General features: G+C 40.4%; 1 protein-coding gene across 1 annotated transcript in view; it reads right to left on the reverse strand.

Moving 5' to 3' along the window:
* LOC145449590 (chitin synthase chs-2-like) overlaps window positions 1-17,024 on the reverse strand; it is a 48,836-nt gene extending 31,812 nt beyond the window's left edge. Inside the window, exons 1-12 of the mRNA XM_080327977.1 lie at window positions 16,720-17,024; window positions 16,546-16,648; window positions 13,267-13,404; window positions 13,091-13,211; window positions 11,510-11,718; window positions 6,881-7,049; window positions 6,250-6,354; window positions 1,814-1,903; window positions 1,632-1,680; window positions 1,476-1,576; window positions 858-992; window positions 570-793 (exon numbers count right to left, since the gene is read on the reverse strand). Coding sequence (XP_080184103.1) covers window positions 570-793; window positions 858-992; window positions 1,476-1,576; window positions 1,632-1,680; window positions 1,814-1,903; window positions 6,250-6,354; window positions 6,881-7,049; window positions 11,510-11,718; window positions 13,091-13,211; window positions 13,267-13,404; window positions 16,546-16,648; window positions 16,720-16,914 — 1,639 coding nt within the window. The 5' untranslated portion in view covers window positions 16,915-17,024. The remainder of the gene's footprint in view (window positions 1-569; window positions 794-857; window positions 993-1,475; window positions 1,577-1,631; window positions 1,681-1,813; window positions 1,904-6,249; window positions 6,355-6,880; window positions 7,050-11,509; window positions 11,719-13,090; window positions 13,212-13,266; window positions 13,405-16,545; window positions 16,649-16,719) is intronic.
* Between the last annotated feature and the right edge of the window lie 2,742 nt (window positions 17,025-19,766).

Below are 19,766 nucleotides of genomic sequence, written 5' to 3' on the forward strand. Positions count from 1 at the left end.
ACGATACGCTCGTTTTGACCACCATAAGTTGCAGGCAGTTAAGCCCGATCAATCGTTTAGTTTTGACTGTTGGGAGGGGGTGGTGCGATGTGTGCAGTGGCGTACTCAGGAGAGGTGGTGGTTTGAAATCAAAACATTGACACGATAAACTGCCAAATCGATCTCTAATATTTATAATCTAATTTGTAATATATAAGCAATTGGTATCACGCCGTTGCGTTTCAATCGAACAATAAGATGAAACCTTAAAAAGGGAAGCCTCGCATTTCTGAACTGGTGTCTGAATGGGAACAGCAGAAATCACACATATTTTGAATAGATCTTCATTATATTGTTTTCGTTGTGTGTTAAAATTCCATTTTAATGGTTTATATGCTGATGCACTGTTCAATATGTGCTCCAGTAATCCATTTGATGTGCAGTTTGTTGTGTATTGTGGTGGATTTTTATTTTATGACTCAGCAAAATTCTGGGGTTCGCGTTCTCAAAGACTTGCATATTAGTGTCAGTGTCCCGCGGGTTACTAAAGATTGAGAACCATCGACTTCTGATTTCAAGCTGGAACCTACCAATCGGGTGTATTCTACCACAAGCTGCTCCAACGTTCTCATTTTTTTCCATTATGTTAAGAAGATATAGTAAAGCTTGGGGTTGGAAGTCAACATCTCCGTCGAGAGCCAGAATGTACAAATCATCCACATCAATATTCTCATTATCGGTAATCTCCTCTTCTTTGGTCAAGTACCGTAAAATGTAATTAAGATACATGCACTGTGACCATCTTTTCTTTTTTCTGTTTCAACAGAAGTAAATCTCATATTAGGTGAATACGTAAAGCATTAAATAAATAAAATTACCGTATCTTTTCGGCGTCTTTCAAATGGATATACATCATTCTTTCAGATTGTGGCAGAGGAAGCTGGATTCTGCCCCCATACGGAGTTTCCATTCTCACTGAAGCCATTTTATTTCGGCCATCCTTTACGACGATGCTGATGTATATGGAAATCTCATTTATTTATACGAATTTCGTGATATTTATGTTGAAGTGCTGATTACGTTGGCGATTACCAACCTCAGGTACTTAGGATCTCTCGGGATGCGTAATAAAGTGGCGGTGGATCCGTTTGGGAATTGGGATTTCATATGAACAAACAAACCAACATCATTATTCAATGAAATTCACGCTGTTTTAGGGGTACTTGTAAGGAGGAAAAGTTGTTCTGTTTCGTTGCTGAAAATACTGGAAACCATTTGGCTTCACATGAGGTGGAGATCACGCCACGAAAGCTCTAAGCGTGACACATTTCGTTGCAGCTCCCCGAACAAGTTGGCTATATCACATCTAGCCAGAGAGGGAAAGGATTATTGGTGTAAAATATTTATCTTTAACAGCGGTCATATCAAGACAGGCAGCAAACCACCATTTTGGAAATCATAATGCGCCCGTGTTTTTTATTATGAAGTTAACTCACTCTGCGGCAACTGGTAATAGTTTCATCAGTTTTTCGACATATTCATTAACGCGATATTGACCATCGGTCTTCTCAATTGCACCATCGAAAAACACGTGTACCTAAAACATGCATTAAACACACACCTATTCGACGACTTTTCTCGGATTAACTAACCTCGAATTCAAATCTACGTCCATTGGCTTTTTTCTGATATTTGTCAAGTCTGAAATTAGTCGAGACCTGATGAATTTCATTTTTGCTATTCAAGTCATAAGGGCCTATGAATAGCAGCATTCTACCTCCATTCGGGACTCAAGTTATATCAGAATAATGATGAGATGAAAAATATGTATCACCTCATTATACTCGTTAATATCTGCTTCATTTCGTCATCGGTTTCGTGCCACAACGTCACGCATAATACGATCCGGGGTATCCGGTGTGTCCTGGAATAACAACAACAGGAGATTATTAACTTTAAGCAACGCATCAAATATATATCAAGGACATTCCAATTTTTTAAATTTCAATTTGGGTACTGCTTCTGTTCTATCATCATTTATATAGCCATCAAAGTTTAACTAGAGTACTCCTGGGCAGATTTATTTAACTTGAAATTTTCTGCGCCATTCGCGCAATTCAGTGTCATTATATTTATAGATTTAATTGTGGGCCATTGGCATACTTTGGTGTAGCTAGGCTGACAGAATCGGCTGGTTCGAGCCTGTTCTATAGAACCGTCTCAGGTAATTTTATGTGACCATTAAACCTGTTAAAGAGAATATTGGAGGTAACTTTAATATACATTTAAGTAATATATTCATTGAAACCCGAAGCTTTTCGAGCTGACACACTTGCCAGGGGAATTTGTCAGCGAATTCAGATTTTGAAAAACTTACACTTATGCGATAGCTCTTCAGTATTCATAGATTCCAGCACTTAATGCACAAGTTTGCGGGGGATTAAACGCCAAGTAATATTGGACTTATTGCAATTTAGCCTATATTTTACTATGAGCCGTTATTTTGATGTTAGTAAAATTGTGTAGATATTTACTCTTCACAGAGACGATATATAAAGGCCTAATACCATCAGAACTGGAGATATATCATTGTCTGAAGGGCATTCATCCATGCGTTTGACAATGGTCTGCAAGAATTGTCTTTCTCGGTTTTCAGAAACGGCCTTGGACGGCGACTTTCAACATAACTAATATCCCTCATTTCGGCATTCATATACAGCAATTGATCAGAGCCGCACAAAGGCTACCTTGAAGCCGCATGCGGCTCTGTGAGCCGCGGTTGGTATTCAGTGGTCTATATGCACTTAGTCAGGTATTCATGGACTAGGACTATCGCATCCTTTCTTGAACATTTGTTCGACTCATGTGGCTGAGCTACTTGCCAGAAATATTTTTGATTTTGTCAAGTGGGAAGCAGTGTCTGGTTATATTTTCATCAATGTTACAAGTGTTTCATAATATCATGGTAATATTCCAAAAATTGAACCAATTTGTGACTGCATCTGTAATTTTGTGTTGGTCGCGATGTGATTGAAAAATTTTCCCTCTAACCAATTAAATTGCAATTTGCAATAAATCTAGCAATGTAGTTACTAATAACTATGATTGTTTTTAGTGGCGAGATAGCGCAGTGGTATAATCCGAGGCTGCAACACCAATGGGTTGTCGGTTCGAGTCCGACCGAGGTCGAATGCAGAATTCCTACGCCTAAGTTTTGGAGGTTTATCTAAGCTCCTCCTCGTCACCTCAATCGCGTGAGCGGTGTCTTACAAAAAGCCCAGAAGTGGGTCGTGCTATAAGTCGCGAATAATATCGGCCATAGTAGTCGACGAACACCATGAATACCTCAAAAAGAAACAAACAAACTGTGATTGTTGGAACATACAATCCCTATTTTATTTATTATTAGCAATTTTAGGATAAATTTGAAGGTGCTTGTTTTCATACTAATGAAGTTGGGTCGGAGTTGCAGTCGAGAGCATTTTCACAAACTCCGACTCCAGTCAGTATTATTTTCACGACTCCGACTCCGGCTCCGACTCCAAGACGTGCTAAAAAGAGACTCCGAATCCATCAGGGTAAAATGAGCGAAACTCATACTCCGACGACTCCGACTCCGCAGCCCTGTCAGTTACAGTTACATTTTCTCAAGAAAGCGTTCCTGCAAGCGCACGTACCGACAATCACAGTGGCACTTTATTAATTCGTAGACTAAATTGATTTGTTGAGAAGCAGGGAGAACGTCTCTGCGCGTTGAAGGAAGCAAAAGTTTGGTGGTGAACACAAAAGTGGTTTTTAATTACGTTGTTGTATCAGCGATTCACCGCAGGAATCAATTGCTTTCCGAAGCGAGAAAAGGTTGGGCCCAGCTATTGTATACATTCTCATCAAGAGTTCTGTTGACGGAAAACTCAGTGATTTCAATGTCAGCAGATAACAAAAAAAACTAACGAACACCAATTTTCTGTTTACCCCCGAACAATTGGTTTCAGCAATGCGTAAATATGCTCTTTCTGCTTCTCAAGAAAGGAATATAGTCTACGAATTGAAGTGTCACTGTGATTGTCGGTATGTGGAAAGACCAACTCAGCGCTTGCAGGAACGCATCAAACATGTTTCTTCCGAGTGTTATTAGATCCCGCACATTAGATTCTCGCGAAAGTGCAACTGTAACTGATTTACCGCAGCATGTTATAAGGCCTGTCGACAAATCGTTGCCAATGCCAAAACCTTTCAGATGCTAAATGCGTGCCGATTGCTAAATATGCAAATTTTCAAGTTCAGGGATTTAGGGGCCCGGAAGATGGTAAATTACCTACTCAGAGTCAGTACCTATAGAACAGTGGTTCCCAACCTTGTTGTCTTCATTCCCCACTTCAGATTTATCAACAGCCTTCATTCCCAACAACCCTAAACTTCTGTGATTACGGTGCCTATAGGCTATTTACTTGATTGAGTACACAAGACACACAACCACGCCAGTGCGCAAGACAATTGCGTATAACTGCAACATAAAACGTATTGTGATCCGAGACCGGCAACCCTCAAAATTTACCGAACGCGTTATTTAACGTCATACTGGTCGTGTGGGCTGCGTTTGTGACGCCATCATTGGTTATCCGGAGTTAAAAAATGAGTTTTTGTGAACAACACGCAACATAGTTTTCGATACATACATTCCGGAGCAGTTTACTGTAACGGTCATTGCGCATGTGTCTCCGTAAATATGTACACTATCCTGTATATAGTGTTTAACAAATGGGTCTATTACCCACCAGTGGGGAATTCCCCACCGTTTGGGATGCACTGTCTACAACAGGGGTCACCAACCCGGTGCCCGCGGGCATCAGGTAGCCCGCGAGGACTAGATGAGTAGCCCGCTAGCCCATTCTAAAAATAGGTGGAATATCAGCATTTACCAATATTCGTCAGATTATTACCATTGAGCTTTTAAATACATAGATTGATTGATTCAGCTATTCTTGTTTAAAACACACTAACATGTAACTTACATATATAAACACTTGAAAATATCTTCAATTACAAATAGTAATATATAGATGTATGTGATAGAATCACCAGAAACTCAAGATACGGCGCATTGCCTATACAGGTGACATGACGGAATGCCGTCCACGGTCTTCTTGAAATGGTGGAGGGTTCCGTTACGATAGCTCGACGACCAGGACAATGCCAAAGTAGTAAACAATATTACTATTCGGACTCAGATAGCCGTGAAGTACTAGCAGATTTTCAGTATCTGTATACCCATTACGTATTGCATCTTTTGGCACAGCTTGTTTCTGTTACACTCAACGCAGTTTAATATACCATGTTTCTAACTTTCTGTAATCGTTGCTGCTGTCCGGTATAATGAAATCTTGTCATTTCTGGATGCTGAACAGTAGGAGATTGAAATTGTAACACTGCAAAATGACCCCCACCTCACTGTGCAGCAAACGTTTGGTGCATTGTTGATACGGAAAGGTACAGTGGTGTATGCGCAGCAACTATGAAGGTTACAAGCGTCTATGGTTCAACTTATCGTTGTGAATCAGCCTTTTCGGACACGAAATTCATCAAAAACAAACACAAAACACGCTTAATTATTGTAAATCTGGAACACTCACTCAGAATTACAGTGTCAAGTTAAATACCAGAGTACAGTGCACTAGTTGATATCATACAATGCCAGGCTTCCCACCGACTGCTATAAAAACAGATTACATGATGTCAAGTCCTGCCCAGTGCTATAAATATCAAAGTGGAAATTCAGTGTGGTACGGGTAAACGACGGGAGTAAATAGTAGCCCGCCGCCTCAATCATTACGCAAAAGTAACCCTCGGTTGCAAAAAGGTTGGTGACCCCTGGTCTAGAAGAACACTGGGTAGTTAGACGTTCATGAAACTCAGATTAGGGTCGCGGCGCGGTCGAAAAGGTTAGAGAACTACCGTAAGCGATTCAGGTACACAGCCGGCATTTCGCGTTAGAGCAAGAGGTTTGGTAGAATATAATGCGGATGCAGGCCTACCGGTCACGGGGTGTCGCCAAACATTGTAGGGCGTCATTAATGGTTTCACTGACGATCCTAAACAGGTTAATTCGGTTTTAAGGACGTTTTATGCAGTATTTCTATAGGGGGTGCAGGAAACTACAAGAATCTCAAAATTACATGCAACCAACGAATGAATGGAATATCATTTCTATGAAATGAGATACAACAGAAACCATTTCATTTGTTGGCATTTCGGTTACATCGATATACTTACGAATCAATTGTGAGTACTTGAGTGTGTTTGCTACTTCGATTCATCATCATGTCTTCGCAGATCATTGGCCCAGCGAAGTTGCTTTTGTCGAAAAGGTTCTCGATTCTGTCGGATAAAATATAATACGGATATCGACAAACGCTTGAATGACATAGTTATTATGGTAGAATGTGATCCCTAATTTCGAAACCGAACAATTCGCCTGCATGTCTGTGACATCCACCAAGTCGCGGCTCGCTAAATGGGTACCTATCCTATATCCTATCCTATCCTATACTATAAAAATCTGTAACACGATGCCATCAATGCTGTCCGATACTATTCTACGACCTTGGCCACGAAAATATGACCTAATTCGAAATGATTTGTTATGAAAAGAGAACGTCTGGAACTTGACGAAATCTGATGAAATTTGATTGCAAGATACTATTGTAATAAATGCCTTTCAATTATCTGCATAAATGCATGATTTCGCGAAAATTACCACCAAAGATAGTCTACTGATGATTTAGCATTTCAATAGCCCTGCGTTGACGAGACGTAGGCTTCTGGGTGATTGTAACGTGATAGTCACAACGTTTATAGGATAGTTAACTTCATTATATGATATTCGTAAGCATGAGAATAGCACCTCGACATTGAAATTTCATTCTCCGTCCACATATGCGACGCTACTGCTAGCATTGGTAGAACTCCTAAGACAAGCCCCAGAATGACAATCCCCGCAATCACCCCACCGTCGATATAGAAATCTGATGTTCTCCATCCAATGAACTCGTTAACAGCTGGCGATGGTGCTGCTGTAATAATATAGTGAAAATACCCACCAACAAGTAGGAAATCTGCATGAAATGCTTACTTTAAAGAGCATGTGTCCATGCAGTCTATATTTCGATATTGAAGCATTGTGATATAGGCGAATATATCTAGAGCGTCATAATAATCATAATGAAAATGGAAAAAAGCCAGACGACTATAACTTGTGGCTAGATGAACAGAAGAAGAGTGTACGGTTGACCAACCGGATAGCACCATTTGTCACCGTAAGGCACATAAGCAAAAATTGCTAGCGGTGCATCGGGGCCTGGTATTCGGCTTGCCGCAGCGGTTCGTTGTACGCGATGCCGTTACTATATAAGCCATATATAGTGCATCACCTGCTTAAAGAGCCATGAACGGCTTTTTGACACCTACGAGAAGGTTATTATCGTCGCTCACTACCAATGGCGGTACAACATGCCAACGTAAATATTTCTCTGTAGTATACATATGTTCAGTTCAGTTCAGCAGTTCACGATAAACTAAATAGTCTAAGCAAATTATAATCGACGAGATGAGAGCATAATTTCCGACACCCTCACTCGAGAACTGCGTCAAATTGGTTGAAGTTGGAATAACTATAGCTATGAGTGTGGAATTTTGTCACCATATGCCAGTGGTTGCCAATTCAAAATGGGTCGCGGGCCACCGTGGAGGCCACGGGCTGCATGACTTAATTATCCAGATAATTGGCTACGGAGTTTAACAACCACGTTTTGATAACTCTACGTCAGTATAACATTGTGCTCTCTAACATTAGGGTTACCATATTTTTGAATCGGGAATGGAGGACCCTTTTTCAAAATTTTCAAACTTAGAACACCGGAGGGAAATCATGCAAATATGGTAAATTTTGTCCCACTTCGTGGTCGGTTGCCTAAAAAAAGGTCAATTTTACGTCTAAGCTCCCGTAATAGCCGCCGGAGCGTTACTGCAGTGCTGGTTTACTGTATCGCAGTCGAATTTTGCCCTATATTTAACCAATATTCTCAAAGAAGAGGACAAAATCTCAAAAACGAGGACATATAGGCGTCCTCGGAGGACATTTTCAAAAACACGAATGAGGAGGACAAATCCTCCTAAAGGAGGACGTATGGTAACCCTATCTAACATGGGGGACCGGCAAAGTTACCACGAAAGAAATAATATTTTATTGAAGAAATACAAATACAACAAAAATATCATGATCAACACTTTCATTCACTTTTGAACTACATGAGCTGCGCACGATTCCTGACAACACTCTTCAGCAAATAAAGCAGGGTGCATGGCCAACCTTTTTGCTTTTCACGGCCGAATTTCGATTACTTATGTAACCTACTGCGGCATTCCAGTGTATAGTCGTAGTGAACTAACTAAAGGGCAAATTTCCACGTTAAAATGTCGATGTCCATTGCCGGTAAACTACTGACTAATATATTTACTCATATCGGCTTACTATGCGCATCGGAATCGTGAGTAATGACGTTATGTATAGCCAGAGGTATTCAGTCGACAGTCGAAATTTGTTCATATTCTTGAGTGCATTTCGTCATTAATATTTGTATTGTATAGTTTCAATATTACTATCACATATTCATCCTTTCTCAGTCCATGCGATCAGATTCACCGCTATAGTTGATGCAAGGCATGTCTTCGAAAATGTAGGAAAATTATTAATGCTGTGCTGCATCTTTGGTAGGGCCAATTGTTATTAGTCCTCTTTGTTGCATGCTGTTATTTCATGACCTCTAATCTGGATTGACGGTATTGTGGAAATATATTGGATTCGCCCAAACGAAGTCCTACCAGAAACGAATTCATTTGTGATGAGGAGAGCACGAACAGAGGTGGCCAAAGTAGTCAAGATAGCTACTCAAGTAGAAGTAGAAGTAGCGTCGAAAAAATATACTCAAGTACGAGTAGAAGTACTTCTTCCATAAGCCACCTAAAACTACTTGATGTAGAAGTAGAATTGACTGACTTTAAATCTACTCAAGTTAGTAAGTAGTTTAGAAAACGGTCTTAATTCGTTCGCATGGACTGTCAAAAGCGGCAAATTGAGCTATGCGGAATGTGCAGCGAGCTTGATTCGTATTGATGAATCCCAGGAGGTATCAATTTTTGACAGAATAAGCATTCTTTCGCATCATAGGATGCAAATTATAGTATTGTCATGAAAATGCGATACTAACCCTTTGTTTACTAGAAGACCCCGTTTTAGAGATTATCGTGGCGTGGCGCCCTACCCCATATTATAAGGCCCCAAGTTTAGGCGAAAAGCAATATGGAGAAGTTGTATCGGATACGGTTTCAACATCCTGCGCGATTAGTATACGTTAATCACAAATATTTTGGATCGTGAAATTTATATTTAGTGTAGCTTTATTTTCGGAAAATAGAGGCATCTTGCTTTTATGCTTAAAGATGTATGTTCTGCAGACAAAAGAATTGAAAGTAATTGGAACTCAAAGTATGATACTCCGAATATCATACTCGGAATTAAAAGTGAAATACAAATACCACTTCTGAAAAGCGGAAATATATTTATTGTATTTTGTCAATAAAGCTTTAAAGGTGATCTGCTAAAACAGGTGTAACGTTCCAAAAAGCAGTATTTTCCAGATTAACAGGACACGGCAGTCACGGCACCAATGGTTGCTGGTTCGAGTCTCGACTCTGCTATGTTTCTATGTGTCGGAGGTTTATCTGGGCTCCTCATCGCCGATCCCGCTGTTGATACAGCGCGTTGAAAAGCCCAGAGGAAGAGAGAGCCGAACTCCTAAAAGATGGCATCAAGAAGACTAAGTTGCGGGCGCATGAAAATCGAGAGAGACTGATGGTGGAAGAGCGCGTGAATGGAAGTCGTCCGTAATCTGACGAAAAACACCGTAGAAGACCGTTGAAATTACTGAAATTGATGTACTGGGTGCAAATGACCTTATAGGCGATAAGCGCCAAAGTTGTGCGAATAAAAACAAAAACAAACAGGACACGTCATGGGCTGCTAGATAACGATAGGATAGGTAATTGTTAGATTGCGAAACGATAGTTTCAAACGTTATGGTGGGCCATAGTTACGGTGATGAAGTATTTAATATGGGCGACAATGCGGTGTCAGCGGAACCATAAGCAATCCGGTACCTAAATTATATTCACTGATACTTTCTTGAAAACATATATGTGATTCCATAACAACTGCGCGCGAAGCGTAAAAACTTTTCTTGGCTTTACTTGACTTTTATGAATATTAAATGTTGGTACTCCGTGAAAACAGTCCCAAAATTCCTCAGGCTATCTTTCGTATTGGGGGATTACCCTACTTCTACTTGACAAACAGAAAATAGCGAAAAGTAAGTAAGTAGATCACATAATATTACGAAGTAGAAGTGGAAGTAGAGAAAATCAGATCTACTTGAGTAAGTACCAGAAGTAGAGGAAAACTACTTGAGTATTTCCAAAAAGTAGAAGTACTTCGTCACTGACCACCTCTGAGCACGACTAGAAATTGATATTTCTTTATGATGCTCATAATTTTCCTTTGCTTTTCCTTTGATTTCAAAAGACACTACTATCTTCAAATAGTAAAACAACTCGCATTGAACCGCGCCTAGCGCGAAGAAAATCTTAAGAATAGCCAAACCTCTCATTAATTAGGGAGTCAATTCGTAAATTCAATTTGCACATTAACGACCGTCAACATATCCTAATCGAATTAAGCGTCGTCGACAGCATAATTTTCCTTTAAATGCCGCAGTGTGGTCGTCCATGGACTGAAGGATCAATATTAGGGTTAGTTGGACACGTTGACAGGGTAGGCTACTTGCTTGAAAACTATTTCCTCGTAAATCTTGGTCTTTTGGGGAGCCCGAAGTCATTTTCTTAACGTTTCGGTATTGGCAGTGGTGGGCCATTGCACGTCACGTCAATATGTTCATTCATTTTAGCAAATAAGCCTACCTCCTCCATGGAATGATATTACAATCACCGAATCCGTATAAGCTGGTGAGGAATAGTGATATTGGCCGCAGGAGAATAGCTTACTTTGAACAACAACGACAACAGCAGTGTGTTTAAACTGCGACCAGTTTCATCATTTCAAAATGCTTTAGTGAGCGTTATACGAAATTTCAAATCAGGTCGCGGACCGCAAAATATGACCTCGCGGGTCGCGTGTTGGTGATCCCTGACATATGCTGTGAGCATTAAATGATACTATATTTCAGAAGTGTTGAGGAACGACGAAGTTTTGTTAGAGAAGTACAAAAGGTTATACTATGTCAGTGCACATTTTCTCTCCCTGTAATCAGGGTAATCAGTAGTCGTGTAGGCTACGCCTGTTCAACTCCACCGTTCAGTCCCGTGTTGCTATAATCTAGCAGTGGAATCGTTATCAGGAATTCATTAGTACAAGGATAGTTTATTATTTATATAGGCTATTATACTCCTCATGGGTACTTACTGATTTTGAAGAACTCTAACAGAGTACTTTTGGGAATGTGCACGCTGTAAGCCCCCGTGATGGAACTCATAACCGGGGTTATCAATGCCAACGGTAGGGTGAAGCCAAATCTTTGGATTTTTGTTTGACATGCAACTACCCCAATATAGAATGTCCCTAGCGACACGAACATGTTCGTTATGCCAGTGTTCCAAAACGATGTAATCATTCTGAAAAAAAAAAAAACATTTGAAAGTCAGTTCAGTTTTTATTAAGAATTTCATAATTTCAAAACACAGCAGGACGACGATACAATGAAATGATAGGATAGGAAGGTGTCGAAACCACTTTCGAATCAGATACCCAACTGAGCCTATAGGCGGTGTGACGAGGAGGCCTGTACACTGAATGAAAAGTAAAACAATACAATATAAAAGGACAGAAAACAAAACGAGGGGGAATGTGACGGAAGGCGAGATTAATATGTCAGGCCATATGGTCCGGTTAACTGGAGGGCTGACGATAATGCTTGTTCAGTAGGAATTGCATGTCTTTAGACTTGAATGTGGACATGCTGAATTGAATGTGGACAGATAGCCGGCGAGACACTGTTCCTCAATTCAGTTCGGTATATTTGAGAGAGCGATGATTTCATCTGTCGAGCATATGATAGTTGTACGATATATTGTAACTTCATGACATGTATTTGCCAAGGTTGTAGAAAAGACCTGATGTCCGTAATCATTTTTGTATAGCGAGACTCCTTCAGGATATCTTCGAGTCCAGTAAAACCCCGTGTTATTTTACATTTTCCGCGTTGGAAATAGATTGATCACTGACCAGCAATGTTAACGTTTAATTTTTCGGATTTAATGGCCAATAATTGGAATTTCGCGGCGTTGACGCATGGGTTATTATGGGCCGTCCACTCATGCATTTTCAGCATTTGATCACTGGCCGGGGCATCCACCTTTGCCGTAGAGGCTGCGTGAGAGAGGAGGTGAGTATCATCAGGGAACAGTGTGGTACTCAATGAGGAGCTTCCAAAAACATCGTTGACGTATAAAGTGAAGAGGACCGGCCAAGCACTGAGCCTAGGGGTACACCACAGGTCACCAATTGATAAGAGTACAAGGTGTTAAAGATTGAAACCATTTACTGGCGCCCAGTGAGATAGCTTTTCATGAGCTCTAGTTGTTGGCCCTAGAACCTGTCACGCTCCAATTTCGAAATGGGAATATTATGGTCTACGAAGCCAAACGCCATTTATAGATCAGGGAAAATGCTACACCCCATGTTTCGCGTCTCCAGAATATCGTAGTGCTGCTCAGCCACTATACGATTATGACTCCCCTTTACTAATGCATTTGGCGCGACTTGACTTTCTGCTAGTCAAGAAGATGCATCTTGTAATTTCGAAAGCCACCACAACATTACTGCTAGTATATTCAATACCTAACTTGTGCACCGTCGCGATTCTACCCTGAACAAATCGTACGTGATACATTTTACTTCCCTAAATGAATTTCCTTCGATTTGTGTCTCCTCATGTTGGCCATCAAGCTAGTACCTTTACATTATGAAATAATTCTATTTTTATACCTGTCACAATCAGAATTGTTCCAGTGGACTTCTGCAAAGCGAACCGACGTTCCGTCCAAATTGTTTGCAACAATGGAGCCGTTTCCTTCGACAGCAAAATGTATGAGAAAACAGCAGCCAACTATGGAGAAAGCATTTAGAAGACCTCGATAGAGATTGCACGGACTGAATGGTACCTATTGCTACAATCCGCAATATGGAGCAAAGCAAGACCATTTCGTAGCGGCTATCCAAGGATTCGATGGCCCCAGGTCCATAATCGTCTCTTCTTGAACCACCAAGTTTCACATGACGTACAGACACGAAAATAAGACCTGCAGGTAAGAGTGGCGAGATAGCGCAGTGGTATAGTCTGATCCCAAAGACTCCTACAGGCAGTGTTGGGATGACTCGAGTCATGACTTGACTCGAGTCAGACTCGAGTCACCTTTTTCCAATGACTTGACTTGACTCGAGTCACGTTACTAAAATGACCTGACTTGACTTGACTCGGTGTATCAGAAATGTGGATTGACTCGTGACTCGGACCAAAATTCACGAGTCAATTTCCAATCATCAAGTAATCGGTGTGGATAAAAATCACTGTATCTTGCATATATTCGGATTGTTCGCGAAACGCTGGTGTAACCCGTGAGAGCGGATAATCATTCAAATACTGTGCGTTTCACTAAGTCTCGATTGTTCTCTCACAAATAAATTGACCGCAAACGAAGTGATCGAAGCGTACAGCTTACGTTGTCGTAACTTGAGTACTAAAGTAATAAAATAGCGAAATGTCTATTTCTGTTCTCTGTTCTTACCTTAACCAATCCTCTTGTCTTATTGAAATCTAATATAGTTTATATAGTTCTCAACCATTGCCGCAGGCTCGAATTGAATCATCAATTTGTAATTGGGTAATGTGTTGTATCTTATCAATTCGCTTGTCTATTCTCTATTTTGGCTTGTAACTATAAACTGAGGCTATGCAAATACGTAGTTTAACAGTTCTACGTATATGTGAGCGGTACAGCGTCTTCTTGCGAGTATATTTAACTCTGTATTCGTTCATCGGTTCGGAATTAATGACCACTCAATCTGTATTTCAGACAGCCAGCAAATTGCAATGACGTAATAATGCCTCATACTTCGAAAAGACAACTTGACTTGAAATGTGACTTGACTCGTGACTTGACTTGACTTGACTCGACTTGACTCGAGTCACCTCCAAAAATCGAATGAATTGACTTGACTCGAGTCACCTTTGAAAATCGATTGACTTGACTTGACTCGAGTCAAAATGTGCAATGACTCGAAATGACTCGTGACTCGAAGGTAGTGACTTGATCCCAACATTGCCTACAGGTCGTTTCGACACCTTCCTATCTTTCCTATCAGTTTTGTGGTATTTTTTGAAATGATGAAAATAATAATAAAACTGATAGACTGATTGATTGATTAATGCGCTGGAGAATATAACTAAACTTATTGACTCGGCACGCCATCGTATTTTCTGTTACTCATTTGGCCCGCGGAAGAAAATAATTGCGCACCCCTGCACTAACGCGTTTTTAGCGTTCGGTGACAAATCATTTTGGGCGTGAACAAATAGTATTTACGGTGGGTATAGGATGATAATAATCAAAGAATTCGATGCTATTTCTTCCTATCCAAAATTTTCTGCTGCAATAAATTCGCTTTCTACCTGTTGAAAATGAGCCAAACTTAGTGCCCAGCGTTTCATTAAACGACCTAACAATTCCATGGGGTAGCAAGTAATTTTTTTTTATTTAATAACCCCAAAACTCTTTCTCTTATTGCAAGGCTTCTATAAGTAGGAATTGAGCCCAAATGTTGGAACAGTACTAAACAACGACTGTATGACATTTATTTTACGTAGATATCCAAGCCATGTCGTCAATTTCAGATTGTGCGAATTCTTTCTTAGATCATAGAAATTAAATTTGATTTCGTTGCCACGTGATCGTGTGAATACGGATCAATTTAAATATTTACTTGATTCATTCATCTATATAAGTTAACTCAGACCACCCGCTCATCTTTTATCCGATCATTTATCGATTGTGGATTGCACCAGGGCATGTTCGAGATATTGCGCTTTCTGCATTTCCAAAAACGAACCAATGCTTTCAAATGCTGTGGTGCTCTGGTGGTGTGCTAATATAATAGAGCAAATCAGAGGTGATCAAAATAGTCAAGACAGCTACCCAAGTAGAAGTAGAAGTACTTCTTACATAAGCAATCTAAAACTACTTGAAGTAAAAGTAGAATTGACTGACTTTAAATCTACTCAAGTAAGTAAGTAGTTGTGAAAACAATCGTAATTCGTTCGCATGGACTGTCAAAAGCTGCAAACGGAGCTATGAGGAAGGTGTGGTGAGCTTGGTTCATATTGATGCATTCCAGGAGTAGTCAATTTTTGACAGAATAAGCAGTCGTCCACATCATGGGATGTAAATGATAGTGTTGATATGGAAATGCGATACTAATCCTTTGTTTACTCGAACACACCATTTGGAGAATATCATGGCATGGCGCCCTCCCGCATATTATAAGGCCCTCAGTTTAGTCGAAGAGCAATACGGTAAGTTGTCCCGATTAGGACTCGTCATGATCTGCTAGGTATAATAGGCAATTGCTAGATTTTGAAACGGTAGTTTCAAACGTTATGGGGGCCATACTTACTGTGAGTAAATATTTTATATAAGCGAAAATGCCGTGTTAAAGGAACCACGCAACCCGGTATCAAAATTATTTTCAGTGTTACTTTCGTTAAAATAAATTTGTCACTCCATAACTACTGTGCGCGAAGCGCAACGTAAATACTTGGTATTTCATGACTTTTATGAAAATTAAATGTTGGTACTACATGAAAACAGTCCTGAAATTCCTTCGACTATCTTTCTTATTGGGGGATTAAACTACTTCTACTTGACAAACTGAAAATAGCGAGAAGTAAGTAAGTATATCACAAAATACTACGAAGTAGAAGTAGAAGTAGTGAAAAAAATGATCTACTTGAGTAAGTACCAGAAGTAGAGGAAAACTACTTGAGTACTTCGAAAAAGTAGAAGTACTTCGTTACTGACCACCTCTGAGTAATAATAATAAATTGGTGTCTCTAATTTACCAGTAGCTCTCCATTATTACCACGTACGTATCTGTTATTATGCAGGTTTAAGACAGCCAGTGGACAATGTCCATTGGACAGGTAAGCATGCAACACGTTTGCTTGTAAGTGAGACTTTGGCATGCAACACTTAAGCATGTGAGTCAAAGTTACGAATAGAGTTCTGGGGGTAGTTTTAGGGTTATAAAATCACAGGCGTAAGTGTTGTTGCCTACGTTCTACTTTCAATGTCCTTGCATGCTCAATGTTCATACATCGGACAACCATGTAACGACACTGTCAGAATAATAATGTCTAAGAATTGCTTATATGAGCTATCACTTACACACTACCGTAGCGGTTACTGGTCCGGCCGATTCCAATCCATCTGATTCCATGTTGGCAGCTATTTGCCAGCAGACAAGGCTCACACCAATCAACTGAAGTACCTGTAGAAAAATATTATCAAAGAACGATCCAGCAAGTAAAAATAGCTAAGACAAAAATAAGAAAATCCTACCAATGCAATTCCACGTATAGCCAATTTTGTCGAAGGTCGCTTCAGTACGTTTGTGGTCCATTCCTGACTGGCCTGGTTGTCAGAGGTATTTCGAAGCCTTTCACTCGACTTGGAGATTTTCAATACTGCCGGTAAAAACGCAGTAAAAGAAAATAGGATAACTGCCAACGTGGCGTCGATCTTCGGAATAACCATCAGCACAAGAAAGGTCTGGCCGATTGCATCAAGAGAGTCTGATATCAGGGGCGTAAATTCCTGTAATTAGCAATGTGATGGTGAGCAGCGTGAGTGAGACTCCGATTAGGGCGAACGCGAAATTTTATAAAAGCTTTGCACGAACTGATGAAGTCTCACTGCTAAATTCGAGCACGGCAAGGCGTAAATGTATACAAAAAGACTAATCTCCTTGACGGACTGGATAGTTTTCTATATTGGGCAATGTCACAATGATTTATTTGATTGAGTCTTTAAAATCTATGATGTGCGGTCACAATGGCCAAATTGAAAATCTATAGAGCCTTGAACTTCGTTGACTCTCCTTATACATCAGGACTCGGCAACCTTTCGCGTGCAGCGTGCCAAAATGTCGAAATATGTCATAATTACCAACTAGCGTGCTAAACATTTTGTCACATGTAGTGTTGCAAGCAAGGAATCCCATCAACCGCCTAATTGCTGCTGGCAGAGGTTACGCAAGTGAATCTTTAAGTATTGGTCGCGAAGGGTATGCCTCTTGGTCGCTCCCGCACTAGACTCTTAATGTACGTAATATTAGCATCATTTATCTTCAGTCGCGCAATGATATATATTCTGCGGTTGCTTTGGTCGTTACCAAGTCCGCTGTATTAGGTACGATAGCTAATAAGTGACAGGCAAGCACATCCATGTTGTTACGATGATATGGCCTGATGATGAAAAATGTGCCCACACGAGAATGATACAAATATGTTTGATGTCACATTAGTGTCGGTCTTGCACTAGATTTGTCTGCAAAGCTCCAAAGGTCGCGGTAAAGCGGTAAAGGTCGTTGCTCAGACATATTGGAATCGCTTACTTTACACGTATCATACGAAACTTAAAGAATATCTCCTTTCGCGAGACGAACACGATTCTAAATTAGGGCTGCCATACATCCGGGATTTACCGGACATGTCCGGAATTTCACTGCTCAAACTGGAGTCCGGGAGGAAATTCTAAAATATCCCTAAATGTCCGGAATTTTGAAGGCTTGAAATCGAATCAATTTTTTTCGTAAATCAACATGAAGGATGTTATTTTTTTGGGCAGACTTACGCCACTTATAGTTTTTCTTCGCGCTGCGCGCGATTTAGTGTCACATTGGTTGATTTTAATATGTTTACCATCGTCCTCGCAAAACATGCAATCAAAAATTAATAAAAATAACCCTCATATAGCAAAATAAGTCTAATTGTAATCGCAATTATATGAGAACGGTATATTCCGAGAGTCGGAAGGCCATTTAGTCAACGATAGTCGCTCTAAACCTTGGGGGTCGTTTGCCTCTATTCTGGGGTTCGCGAAGATGTTGAACGTAATCAGCTTCCAAAACAGGTCGTGAGTAAGTCAGGGCAAAGGTTCTTACTGTATTTCAGTAATCATCTTACCAAATTTTGAGCTGGGACACGGAATATTTTCAAATTAGAAATGGAGTCGCGACCATAAAAGGTTGAAAACCACCGGATGTGCAACATACTGGCGTGGACTGGCATTTAGGCTCATAGATAGTCTTATCCGTGTGACACGACATAACTTTACGATATGTAATTACGTTCCCTGCATTTTCGAAGTTATAATCCTCCACCAGCTTTACCGCTAACTATGTTCATGTGCGCGGAGAGGGTATCAAAAATTTTTGTAATATATGCAAGAATCCATATTATAGACGGATTCCATTCACAAAATTTAACGACCAGATGCATATATAAACCAGATGTATATAATAAGCCCCCAGAAGCAGATCCATATGGATCAGTGTTTATTTCGATGGGAGTGGGCTGAAAAATGTTGTTTTCGGTCCTGGCTGCAACACACAACCATGTAAATGAACCGACGTAACATTATAGTGGTTCCTGATTCGGACCGTGTCCGCCTCTTGTCGATAGGCGAAGCTTTGCTAATGTGACGTCATTTTGACGGACAATGTATCGTCCCTCATTTTAAAGTCCGCTAGTGAACGCTAAAGAGCGTCCGGAATTTGCCTCATCAAAATATTGTAACCCTATCCTAAATGCGCATTTCCACATGGGGCTTATTATTTCCCTCGGTGGGTGTCATTTGATACGTGGGGCTCAAGGTAGGGTGCATCTACTATTCAAAGCCTCCACAGTGGACAACCGGGCAATGTGGGCATATCAATGCCGAACGGTTTGACCAACATACAGCGGTTATGATATTCATTATCGCCGCCAATCATTTTGACAGCGCACACGCCGCACGAAGTCGTATGGTCGCATGCTTCCGAAACGTTATGTCTAGGTCGTGTCTCTTGGCGTGAAAATGCCCACTGCCCAGCGCCAAAATGCCGGCTAATATAGCCTACTATAATCGCGCCCCGCAGGTTGCACTAAAGCGTCCGAACGTATTTATACGATAGTACGTCGCCGTATTCTCTCAAAATTGCTAATACGGGGGAACTCATTTCTGTACATTATGCATTTAAAAAAAATATTTTCTCTATATCTACATATTTCCGGAAGGTTCCCACATTATAATCACGAAGCACGACAAAATTTCATAGATGACTAAAATCTTTTCTCAAAGACTCTATTTATGTTGATTTACGAAATAATTTGGGGTCGCCTACGAGCTTTGTGCATTTGAAAAACCTATGTTTCACTTTTTGCAAAAACATGGTTATAATATCTTGTGTGCGTTAAATCATTTGGTAGACCGTGAAAAATCATCTCGCGTGCCGGGGTTCGACGACCCTTGCCTTACATAGATCCATGCGTGTAGTGTAGAATTGCATACAATGAAGTGTTTCACGCTTCATACCTTTCTGTACCCAGACTGCATATTCATATCAT

This window comes from Botryllus schlosseri, chromosome 11, assembly GCF_051294905.1.
Source record: "Botryllus schlosseri isolate E-star chromosome 11, Bs_hap1, whole genome shotgun sequence".
In the NCBI taxonomy this organism is placed as follows: domain Eukaryota; kingdom Metazoa; phylum Chordata; class Ascidiacea; order Stolidobranchia; family Styelidae; genus Botryllus; species Botryllus schlosseri.